Raw genomic sequence first — 11,337 nt, forward strand, 5'->3', positions numbered from 1 at the left:
AATAAAAACTCCCGACGACGGTTATGCAAAGAAATGGAATAATGGTAAGATCGGATTCCGAGTTTAAAGATGGGAGCAATGATTGTTAATGTTAAGTTACTAACGGCATGCATGTTGTTAACTCTCAATCTTTCTTGTCCAAATACACAAATAAGTAACTATATATATATATATATATATATGTGATCTCGTTTTCGATCATAACAAATATTTGTTTTAAAAGCAAATTAAGCAGCATGAGTTTTGTCCATCTTCCAATGTCTTCCTCCAGTAGGAAAGTAGGGCAGAGGAGGAGGAGCCCTCGAATCTCAGCCCTTGACAATCGTCAAAACTTAGATGACTCAAATGCAGTTGCAGCTTTACCTCCACTCTCAAAATTAGCCAAACAAGTTTGGAAAGGCCCCCAAAATGCTGATTTCGGTGAGTTTAATTATATTATTTCACACACACTTCATTTCTGCACTTATATGTATGTGTGTGTGTTTTGAATGGTGACAGTTGAGTGGAGATCTCTCAACCATGATGATGATGATGATGCATCGGTATTGCCACCAAAGCATATACTTGAGCTCGTTCTCGATACACTACAGAGGTGAAACCAGTAGTATGAATTGTGTTATCTAGCTAGTTTAAATTAAATACATAGAATTGATGCAAATTATTGTATTTTAGGAGAGATACATACGAGATATTTGCTCAACCAGTTGATCCCAATGAGGTTGAGGATTATTATGAGATCATTAAGGAGCCTATGGACTTCGGCACAATGAGGGCTAAACTCCACGAAGGGATGTACCACAATCTTCAGCAATTCCAGGTTTGCTTTTGCTTGCTTCTCTCTTTCATGTTTCATGTTTCACAACCCTCTCCTAAATTAATTGGTTTGTGTTTTGGAGCATGATGTGTTTCTCATACCAGAAAACGCGATGCATTTCAACTCCTCCAGCACCACTTACTTCAGACAGGTAACACGAACCCACTCTCATGTATCGACTAGCTCATTACTCTCCATTTGATCCACTTTTACTGTGGCACAGGCGCGTGCTATACACGACTTAGCTAATAAGGTCTTTCATGTTCTTAAAACGAATCCTGAAAACTTTGTCTCGGGGGCAAGAAGAAGATCTATGAGAAAGGCTTTGAGTGATTCCATTGCTAAGCCCTCAACTTCAACGTTTCGGACAAGTAGTAGAAAGAGCCCTCGGTTTCATCTTGGTAGTTTTGTGTTCCAACTTATCTAGTTTAAGGTAAATTATCTATCTGCTGCCAATTCAATGTACATGTACGTATATATGCAGATAGTGGAGTGTCAAATTCTCAAGTAGCAGATAGGAGAGAGACATACTTGTGCAAGAAGGAGGATCCAATAGGCTCAAGCAGTTCCAAACCACTGGTTTTGGTAGGATCTAAATCTCATTCATGTAGATGACATGTTTCAAATAACAAACACATAAGTTGTGTTGGCAGGGAGACATCAACTACGAGGATAGCTTAATGTCGTATGCAAAGGATTTGGGACCAACAGCACAACTGGTTGCAAAGCGGAAGCTATTAGGACAGCATGAATCCAATCCCAAACCAAAAGAATTCAAGACATTCCGCGACTTTGCTCCTGCAGGCTGCAGCAACCCCTTTATCAGAGCAAGCAAAACAGTTGATCTGTCACAAGATGGGGAAGAAGCAAAGTTGAGACATAGGAGAAAAGAGAAAACTGCTGACAAGAAAGTCACAGCCGCGGTTAGAGATTTGAACTGTTCATCGCGACCAGTAATACTAGCTTTGGAGAACTGTCATTCTGAATTCAAGTCGAGAAACAAGAAAAGCTGTTGCAACGCGTCTGCAACTCTCAAACCCGTCTGTGATGAAGCTGCTCCGCAGCAGCAGATGAATAATTCTTTGCCATTGATATCACACTTCACTTTCGACCTTCCGTTCTTGAAAGCACGGTTGGAGCAGATGAAGGCAGTGGAGATGGGGTTGAAGAGGAAACCAGGGCTCTCCATTTATCAATGAACCTATATTATTTCTGCTTTGATCCTTTTATTTCAATAAAGATAAGTGACAGCAGGTGAAGGAATACTATATCTTATATGCACATTGCCATATTGGTCCATCACAATTACATCCTTGTAAAGAGGGATTACAGTCCCACATGCAAGCAAGTAAACAATTGAAAGAAAGACACTTGATCAAAACTGTGCTTTTTATATACCGCATGCTATATTGCTTATACTGTTTGACCGTGAACATAACTCCAGTTACAGGGAGCTATTCACACACATTTTCTGTTTACAACATATGACCGTGTCAATGGCAACAGAACAGTTACAATCAAGATTTTCTATGCAGATGGTGTGATCAGGACAGAGCTGCTTCGAGTTGAGGATTAAAAGCCTCCAAAGCACAAAACTTCCTGGATTTAAAATAACTGAAAAAATAGACTAGTTGACCCATCACTAAATGATCTAAGATCAGCTGGTTTCACCAATGCCCGGCATAAAGGGCAAGTCCGTTCTCTCTCAAACCTGGGGACACAAAATGACAATAGCTCAAATCGAGAATGCACAATCTGATGGCATACAAATACATGTCTTGCTATCGCAATATATTTGGAGCTTAAGCAGAAATTACAATTGCTCGACATATTTTGGGATATTACTAAAGGTAGGAAGAGAAAACCAACCACTCAGAAACACAGTCCTCACAAAATATGTGTTTGCAACGTAGAAGGACTGGAGAATGCATCTTTTCCTGGCAAATAGCACACAAATCTCCAGCTGCAATGACCTGCATTAAGCTTGTGATTTCAATAACAATCCCCTAAGGGAGATGAATGATTTATGTAATTATCAGAGAAGGCTAGATGAGCAGCTAGAAGAATCTTAAGAGCCCACACCCACAAAAAGATAATGAAAACGAATGACATAGAATAGGATTTTTCATCAAGCTGAAGCACAAATGGAGCAGCATCAACATGGTTATCGGTTAGGAAACAATATATAGAGAGAACATGCAGTACAACGGCATTTCAGTGCAAGAGCACATCATCATAAAAGAGAATGGCAGCATAAAAGTTTTGGGGAACAATTTATATTTCTCTGTGGGGATGTTGTTAGATCTTTCAATAAGCAAGCATCTTTTCAATTTTATCTTGCAAGTTCAGTTTCAGGCCTGTTGCAAGGTAGAATCAAGTGGTTAGTAATGCTGCCAAAGGACATCAGACATTTTTGAAGTACATTTGTATTGCATTTAGCATACTCAAAAGGTGCACATGTAAAGGCAACGGGCATAATCATTCACAGGCAAGGTGTAAAGAAAGGTTGACATTAAAGGAATTTAATTGCTTGTGCTAAAGTGGAAGCAAGATCAGTGACCAGTATATATCAATATATATGTATATCCCCTTAACTGGATAAATTAGAAAAAAAAGGGTTTTAGCCAGTGAATTTCCTTAACAGCAGATCAAACAATCTGGAATATATTGATACTAAGGCCATAGAAAGATAAATGAGTACCTGTTCAGTTGTAGCATAAACTCCATAATGGATGTCTTTCCTTGACAATGCTTTCAGAGCAGTAATGAATGATTGGACCTGAATACGTCAATAAATTTAGTAGAGCCTAAAGGTATGGGTTTTAATTAAATAAGGAAAATAGAGGGACTTCTGAGAAAATCTACTGACTACTACTACAAATCCTATAATTTAATCATGACAAGAAGTCAAGAACAGACTTGGCTGAAATACTTGTTGATACCTTCTCGACAACAGAAGTAAGCTTGAAGGTTAAATACAATCCAGTCATAAGCGATGAGAAAAGACTCCCATATTCTTTGTTCAAAAAGAAACGGTACCAAACAGGGGCAGGGAGCAGTGCACGGTAAAGAAGCAGCAGGTACTCAACTAAAGTTAACATTTGCCCCTGTGAATCGACAATCTTTCTATTAGAAGTATACACTTTCCAAAACAATTGCGCAATACTGGCAATTACACATGTCTAGTTAACAAAATCACAGACATATTTACCTGCCTACGGTAGTTTCGACCTCTGCTGTTTTTGAAATATATCAAGAGCATACATTTGAGGATCATTGCTGCCTGACGGACAAGTGTATCTAAAAAGGTGCATGCCAATGAACAAGGTCAAACTATTGACAAGTAGTTTTACAAAATCACAGAGATTGATGAAAAGGACTCACCATTCACCATGATAATGAATATCACATTCCAGAAAGGAGGTATGGTTCTTGGAGGCAGCATCAGCAAAGGATAGAGCACATCATTTCGATACCACCAGTAAAACCCGAAAACATGAAGTGAGTAAAGAATGACGATGCCAATAAGAGTCGTTATTTTCCTCTCACCCTGAACAGGGAAGACAGTCCCTTGTCAACAGTGACTAATGGAATTTCATTCTTAACAGAAAATGGATTAAAATTTCTCAAAAGAGATGAAAATCTACACCAAGTACCTTTAGTGCTGTCTGCTTCCGTACAATATCATTTGACTTAAACATGAAAGCAGCAATCCAGATAGTAACACAGAATCCTGCAAATATAAAACAAGTCAATCAATTATCTTGATCTTTTTCATAAAATAGATGGAGAAGAGGTATAATAAAGAACTATTTAAACAACGCAGAAAAGCACCTTATACTAAGAGCTTTCTCAGAGAAATTAAACTAGATAAAGAACTCTAAAACTCATAGCAGAATTAAAATTTCAACAAGCGGATGGGAATCCTAAATCCAGTCTAAAAAGGATAAATAAGAAGTGCATGCAACTCGATAAGAAACAAAAGTAATTGCAGGTTTTTTACGTAGAGCAGTTCAAAGCTGTCATGTTACATGGTAAAATATTCATGCAGGGGTTGGCTAAAGTCAATATGGAGCAAGAATGGAATTTTTTGCAATAATTAGCAAACTACAAGGCCAATTAAAGTATTACCAACTTCAATATGATTGGCACAAATCAGATACTACCGATATAAGTACACTAGAAAATTTAAAGAAGGCCACATCAATAACGGAAACCAAAATTGGGAATACTTAAAGTACGATGAAGAAGAGAATAATACCTTGCAGGTGCTGACGTATGAATACAATCAGCAGAAGCAACGAGAAAGGAAGGACCTGCTCGATCCATCGAGCAGCCTGCTGTATATCGTACCTCTGGTAAGAGGAGGAAGAATCCCTATTATTGGTGCCAACTCCCTCAGCACCGTCTGCGTCACCACCTGCATTTGTCGCATTTGAAGCCCCGTCCACAGACTCTCTATCACTTCGCAAATCAACCTGACTCTCCAATGAGGACAGTACAGAAGCTCCAGACGGCGACCTAGAAACGGGCCTTGAAAAGGACTCGGTCTGCGCAGTAGATGGCCCCGAATGCAGAGCAGTGCCAACCCTGTCATGGTCGTGTTCTGCAGAACCAATTATCCTAATGGAAACCTCTCCTGCACTGCCACTGCTGCTTGCAGTAGGGGTAGGTGCAGAGTCATTTGAAAGCAGCCGCAAGCCGGCGTTGGCACCGTTGTTCAATAAAGAGTCGGATTCCGAATTACTGGACCGGGTTCTGAGGAAGCCGGTGTACTCCAATAAGGTGGACAAGGGCGATCGGAGAATGGTGGAAGCAGAAATATGCAGCCCATTTCTTCGGGAATGATTAGAAGTAGTCGAAAATGAAGACGTTGATGAAGAAGAAGAGCTCCTGTAAGCGTCCGAATTTCCACCGGACGCTTCCATTTGTGGGGACGTCCCAGACCTAAACCTAACCCTAATTAACAATAATCACATCGATCAGATACATTTCGGAGAAAGGGAAAGGGAAAGAAGAACAAATTTGACAAAATACGATCACAATAATAGGAGAAGGAAGATAAAAGAAACAAAGGCGCCTGCAAAGATGATCGAAATGCACAAGAAGTACCTTGGAGATCGAAAATCCGTGGATGATCGTTACGGTTCAGAAAGAGGAATGTTGATTCATTGCCGGAAAAAGAACCCTAAATGAGAAAAGGACATATTCAAATAGCGCGATGACAAAATCAGGGAGACACCGGTGGTATTGTTGGCCCCGCAGCGGAGAATCAGAAGAGGGCAACGTTGAAAATCACGGCGGCGAGACGTTGAATACGCGTTTTCCCTTTGTTAAGCCTCTCTCTCTTCTCTGTTTGTTTGGCTATGGAGGAGCGCGAGCGAGAAGAGAGAGAAACAAGGGTACGGACAATCACACCTGCTGTTTATACACACTTGCAAAACTAACCATTTTTATTTACCATATTATTTCTCGCCAACAGTCTACATTATTGTAGCTGAAAATTATTTCTGGCGGGTCGTTTTTATTTATTTTTTTTATTTTGAATAAATAAATACGTGTGTACAATTTTCGGACAGCTGACCTGATGGCTTTGAAAAATTCGTGGTTGCACGGAATATTTATATTCCTGCCCCACCTCCTGCTCTACTAACTTTCGACCTCCCATAAACTAAAATTTTCTATTCTTGTTTAAAATAATTACGGTGGTTTATTTTGATGGATAAATCTATTATTGAAAAAAGAAAAATAATACTCACTCAGTTTCACTGTATCTGATATTCTTTTTATTTTTGGTATTCCATTGTAAGTGAGACATTTTCTTTTTTAATAAAATTTTTTCTCTTTAAACACTTTTTCACTTTTTCACCTACACACAAAATACACCTTTCTTAATTCACGTGCCCGAAAAAAAGGTCTCACTTACAGTGGGACGGAGGGAATAGAAATTTATGTATTTTTTTTTCTTTTCGAATATTTGACATAAAAAGTTTATCATTTTTTCTTCTTTGATGAAAATAAGGATGAAAAAATGATGAACTTCTTTTTTGTGTCAAATGTTAGAAAAGAATAAGGCATTTAAATGTATAAATTTTTGTTATTTCTCATTTTTCAATGATAAAATTATCCACCAAAGTAAACGCACCCTTAGAAATCTTTAATATCATACGCAGTCGAAATTATAATCAAAGATAACATCTATATTTGTAATTGAATTATGCGTAGAGATAATAACGTAATAGTTAAATTATTCTAACTTGTGTCCTAATTCACAATTCAGCCTCTAACTATTTTATCTACTAGTATGCCTCACGTACGATGCACGGGGAATAATGTATATAGTGTAATTTTAATATTTTATTAATAAATGTAACGATTTTTATATTTAATTTTTTTATTAAATAATAATAAAATGTGAAAATTTTAGAAATATAAATGTTGAGAAAGATTCTATTAAGAATTCTAAATATTTTGAAATTAAGAATTGACATTAAATAAGTCAATAAATTATATGAATAAATAAAGGGATATTTGCCGTAAAATATGCGAACTCTTAACAAATTCCCACCTTTCGATTTTTTCTGATTTTTCTCACAACGACTTTTTTCAATGAAATTAAAGCTGATGTGGCATAATAATGCCAACATAGAAAATAACCTAATTGAAAATCATTATTTATGAATTGAGGTGGCACAATAAAGCTGATGTATCTATGAATTTAAAATTCTTCCCGCTTAAATGTCAAAAAATCTAAGTTAAAAAGCCCTAAACCTTCACATCTCTCACGCTTAGGGAATTTGAGGATGAGCGTGAGTTGTTGCCCATGGACATGATTATGTCGATTGGAAGCCCTAAATTGCTGAAGATACTAAGATGTTTTAAGGATGAACAAATTCGTTGTTGGATTTTGAGAGTCGTAATTTCGTATTTGAAGATGCTCATATGTTCTAATTTGAATTTTTTAGAACTTTATATTGTAATTTTTTAGAAAAGAACAATTGATTCTAATTTATTTGTTGCTGAATTTTAATTTATAATTATGTTAATATTATTTAATTAAAATAAATTATTAATGCATTAAAAAATAGCTTTATTATTATTATTATTATTATTATTATTATTATTATTATTATTATTATTATTATTTGTAATGTAATCATTTTATAATTTTCTTAAAATAAACTATAATGTATAATTTGATGTATTTTGATAGTAATGTTATTTTATTCTATTAATACATTTTTATACATACATAAATAGAAATGCATAATATAATAAATCCAAATATCATAAATAAAAAAGGAAAAGAAAAGAAGAAAATAAGAAATGAAAATTTTAAACATGTTCGATCTTTAGAAAAAAAACATATATAAAAAAATAAAATAATATTTATTCAGTTTCTATAATTATAACATTGTAATTCAATTTATTGATAGATTATTATTTTATTATGTATCAAGATATTTAATTTTGAATTAGTTCAGTAAAAAAAAATCATTTACTATCAATTAGTTCAATTTGTTTTGAGAGGTAATAATTGAAGGCACTTTAGAAGTTCAATTATTTAACATTATTTTTTAAAAGAGTCAATTATATTAATATTATTAATACTAAACCTGTTGAGTTTCTTTAGAAGATATAATAATCAATTTTGTTATTTAGAAAATGGCGGCTCTAAATTACACAATTTGATTAACTATAAGTTACTATATCATTAAAAAAGAATAAAACAATAATGCAATTTTCTAGGAAATGGAATCCACAATTTTGATGTAGGTACTGCTGCCAAATAGTATTTGCTATGGCGTCCCCATGGGCACTCCACACTTGTGAAGGCACTCCACACTTGTGAAGGCTCAACATCATCTACAAATTTCCCGTGATCGGGCTCAACGAATTGATTGTCATTTGGCAAATTATCGATGGCTTGCTCTATTGGGTCTACGACCATCTCATCCGAATGAAATTGTTGATGAGAAAGCATGTCATGATTAGTCTATTTTGAATCTTAATGGGATAGTATGTCATGCTCCTCAATATATTGTGTTGTGCACCCTCGTATAGCGCTAGTTAAATAATTCATCTGTATTTTGGGGTCGTGCTGTCGTCGGACCCCACTCCTTCAAGAAACATCTCATATTTTTGTATGGTGCTAGAAAGCCCTTGTTGTTTGCGTATCCATTGTCGCATAGATAGTATGCGCCTTGTGCATAAACAACAAATGCATCAGTTATAAAATCAGACTACTTATCCACATAATTGATGCATAACTAACAAAGAAAAGAGAAATTGTACTATTGTTGTAACAGCCCGAACTTGGGGTAAGTAAAAATATAACAGATAAAAGGGCTTATTAGAATAACAGAGATCGATGACACAAAACGAGTTTGTAATACGGTAAATGCCCAAGGATTCGAATAGATTTAATTTCGCAACTCCGATACTTTAACATTTAAAACAATGCAGTGGAATAGAAATAATGAGTCTGAGCTCAACGATGATTAGACTAGTCGTTACTTAGGAAGATAAGCTAGAACAACTAAGGAGTAGATGGCAGTTGGAACAAGGAACACTCCCCAGCTCAGCACCGTGCACGTCAACCATCTACCCTGCAAATATTTGAAAAGAATTTGGGCTGAGTACTAATGTACTCAGTAGTGCTGCCACCAGGCTGCGGCCCGCCGGTTCTGGGCCGGGACCCCAGGAACCTAAACCGGCCCTTATTGGATTTGAGCGGGCCGATTTTCGGGCCCGAAATCGCCGGTTCCGGGCCGGGCCGAAAATCGGCGGTTCAGGGCCAAAAACCGGCGGTTCCCGGTCTTTCACTTTTTTTTGTATTATTATTAATGAAATTAAATGATTTGTGTATAAATTTCATAATTTTTACTTTACAAATGTTGAAAAATGTTAAAATTACTCAACTTATACTATATATAGTCTTATAAATTATGATGTAAAAAACTTAAAATGTTAAAATTACTCAACTTAAAGTCTTAAATTACTTAATAACTTAATCTTATTACTTATATATTATAGTCTATAGTCATATAATTTTTAAATATATGTTGTGTTTTTTAAAGCTTGTAAGTTGTAATTACTCAAGTAAAATAATTTTCAAATTTACTCAACTTAAAATGTTAAATAATATAATAGCTTAGTAACTTACAAATTACAAGTGACAATCAAAAATTCAAAATAAATCTTATTATTTGTTTATTTATGTGTGGAAATTTATAATAAAGGAAAAATACCAATTGAATTGAAAACTAACTTACTACTACTAGTTTGTCTTTATTTCTTTATGTCTGGAAACTAACTTAGTAGTTAGTTTGTTCTATTTCTTATGTCATCTTTTTTTTTTTTAAATGACAATTGAATTGAAATACAATAAAAGAAAAATATTTAACACACATTGACAAATGACAATGAAATATTCAAATGAATTCATAAAAATGAAGCTCTTTATTGAATTTATTATATATACCAAAAAAATATTACAATGATGCAAATTACATAATCTTGATATAAATTACATAATCTTGAAAATTGAATAAGTAAACTAACTAATACTAACTAAATAACTAATTGATATTTGATACACTTTCACTATACTAATTTGAATTTCCAAAATGAAGTTGTCTAATAGGGGGGGGGGGGGGGGAAATAATAATAATTAAGGGCTTGAGCTCAATTTTAATATAAATATTAAAATTGATTGGCCTACGTATCTTCATTGAATAATGAAGAATCAAAGCCCACGCAGTTCTCTTACCTTAACTTACCTAATCATAGTCCTCCTCGGCCTCGGATCGTTCGGACTCGGTGAATTCATTGTTTGGGCTCTCGTCGGCTTGATCCCATTGGTTCTCTTGAGCTAGCAACTCGGCTTTGGACCAATCATCAAGCAACATGGTGGCCTCCATGTTTCGAGGATCCATGTTGCTTCTTCTTTCGTCCAAGACAAGCCCACCAACACTAAATGCTTGCTCGACAGAGACCGTAGAGGCCGGGACCGCGAATAACTCCTTAGCCATGGTGGCGAGTATGGAATATTCCCTCTCGTGCGTGGACCACATCTCAAGACGTCCAATTGTTGACCACCTACATTTTTTCAAGCAAATGTACTAGACAAATATATATATCTAGCTCGTTAGTAGTATAGCCCCTTTGTTATGCATAAATGAATAAGCAGCTTGAGCCCATTCGTTTTGATCAAAACCACTTCCTAAGGTGGAGGAGCCATAATGTTGACCTTGTGAACTAGTACCACTAGATGAGTATGAGGGGTTTCGAAGCATGTATTTTTGTTCATAGTCATTAAACTAAGTTCTAATTGTGTTATCTATTCTAAGTTTAATATCATCTATTACGGGAAGGTGCCATTCTAGCACTTCATCATTTTTTAATCTTGACTCATAAATCTCACCAAAGGTACCATAATAAATTTTTAAAAGGCGATGAACACCGTCAATTTTCATAGTAGGGATCTAAAATCTTAGCAAGTAAAAAAACATCGGGAATTT

General features: G+C 35.5%; 2 protein-coding genes across 4 annotated transcripts; one reads left to right on the plus strand and one right to left on the minus strand.

The window, feature by feature from the left end:
• The first annotated feature begins 590 nt into the window (after window positions 1–590).
• LOC131019814 (uncharacterized) lies at window positions 591–2,181 on the plus strand. Of its 2 annotated transcripts, XM_057948420.1 has the most exons (5): window positions 591–817; window positions 919–965; window positions 1,038–1,215; window positions 1,299–1,399; window positions 1,468–2,097. In XM_057948420.1, exons 2-5 carry the CDS (start codon window positions 927–929, stop codon window positions 2,011–2,013), a joined length of 864 nt encoding a protein of 287 aa, XP_057804403.1. In that variant the 5' UTR covers window positions 591–817; window positions 919–926; the 3' UTR covers window positions 2,014–2,097. The 2 variants fall into 2 exon arrangements, with proteins under 2 accessions (XP_057804403.1, XP_057804402.1); XM_057948419.1 differs by having other exon boundaries at window positions 591–965; window positions 1,468–2,181.
• A 4-nt stretch (window positions 2,182–2,185) lies between these two features.
• On the minus strand, window positions 2,186–6,308 carry LOC131019802 (uncharacterized). Of its 2 annotated transcripts, XM_057948391.1 has the most exons (9): window positions 5,927–6,308; window positions 5,076–5,773; window positions 4,471–4,547; window positions 4,199–4,364; window positions 4,026–4,114; window positions 3,757–3,921; window positions 3,516–3,593; window positions 2,684–2,787; window positions 2,186–2,525 (listed from the first exon to the last, which is right to left on the minus strand). In XM_057948391.1, exons 2-9 carry the CDS (start codon window positions 5,740–5,742, stop codon window positions 2,420–2,422), a joined length of 1,452 nt encoding a protein of 483 aa, XP_057804374.1. In that variant the 5' UTR covers window positions 5,743–5,773; window positions 5,927–6,308; the 3' UTR covers window positions 2,186–2,419. The 2 variants fall into 2 exon arrangements, with proteins under 2 accessions (XP_057804374.1, XP_057804375.1); XM_057948392.1 differs by lacking the exons at window positions 2,186–2,525; window positions 2,684–2,787 and adding an exon at window positions 2,828–3,171 and having other exon boundaries at window positions 5,927–6,276.
• Between the last annotated feature and the right edge of the window lie 5,029 nt (window positions 6,309–11,337).

The sequence above is a fragment of the Salvia miltiorrhiza genome, chromosome 4 (assembly GCF_028751815.1).
Source record: "Salvia miltiorrhiza cultivar Shanhuang (shh) chromosome 4, IMPLAD_Smil_shh, whole genome shotgun sequence".
NCBI classification, from domain to species: Eukaryota; Viridiplantae; Streptophyta; class Magnoliopsida; order Lamiales; family Lamiaceae; genus Salvia; species Salvia miltiorrhiza.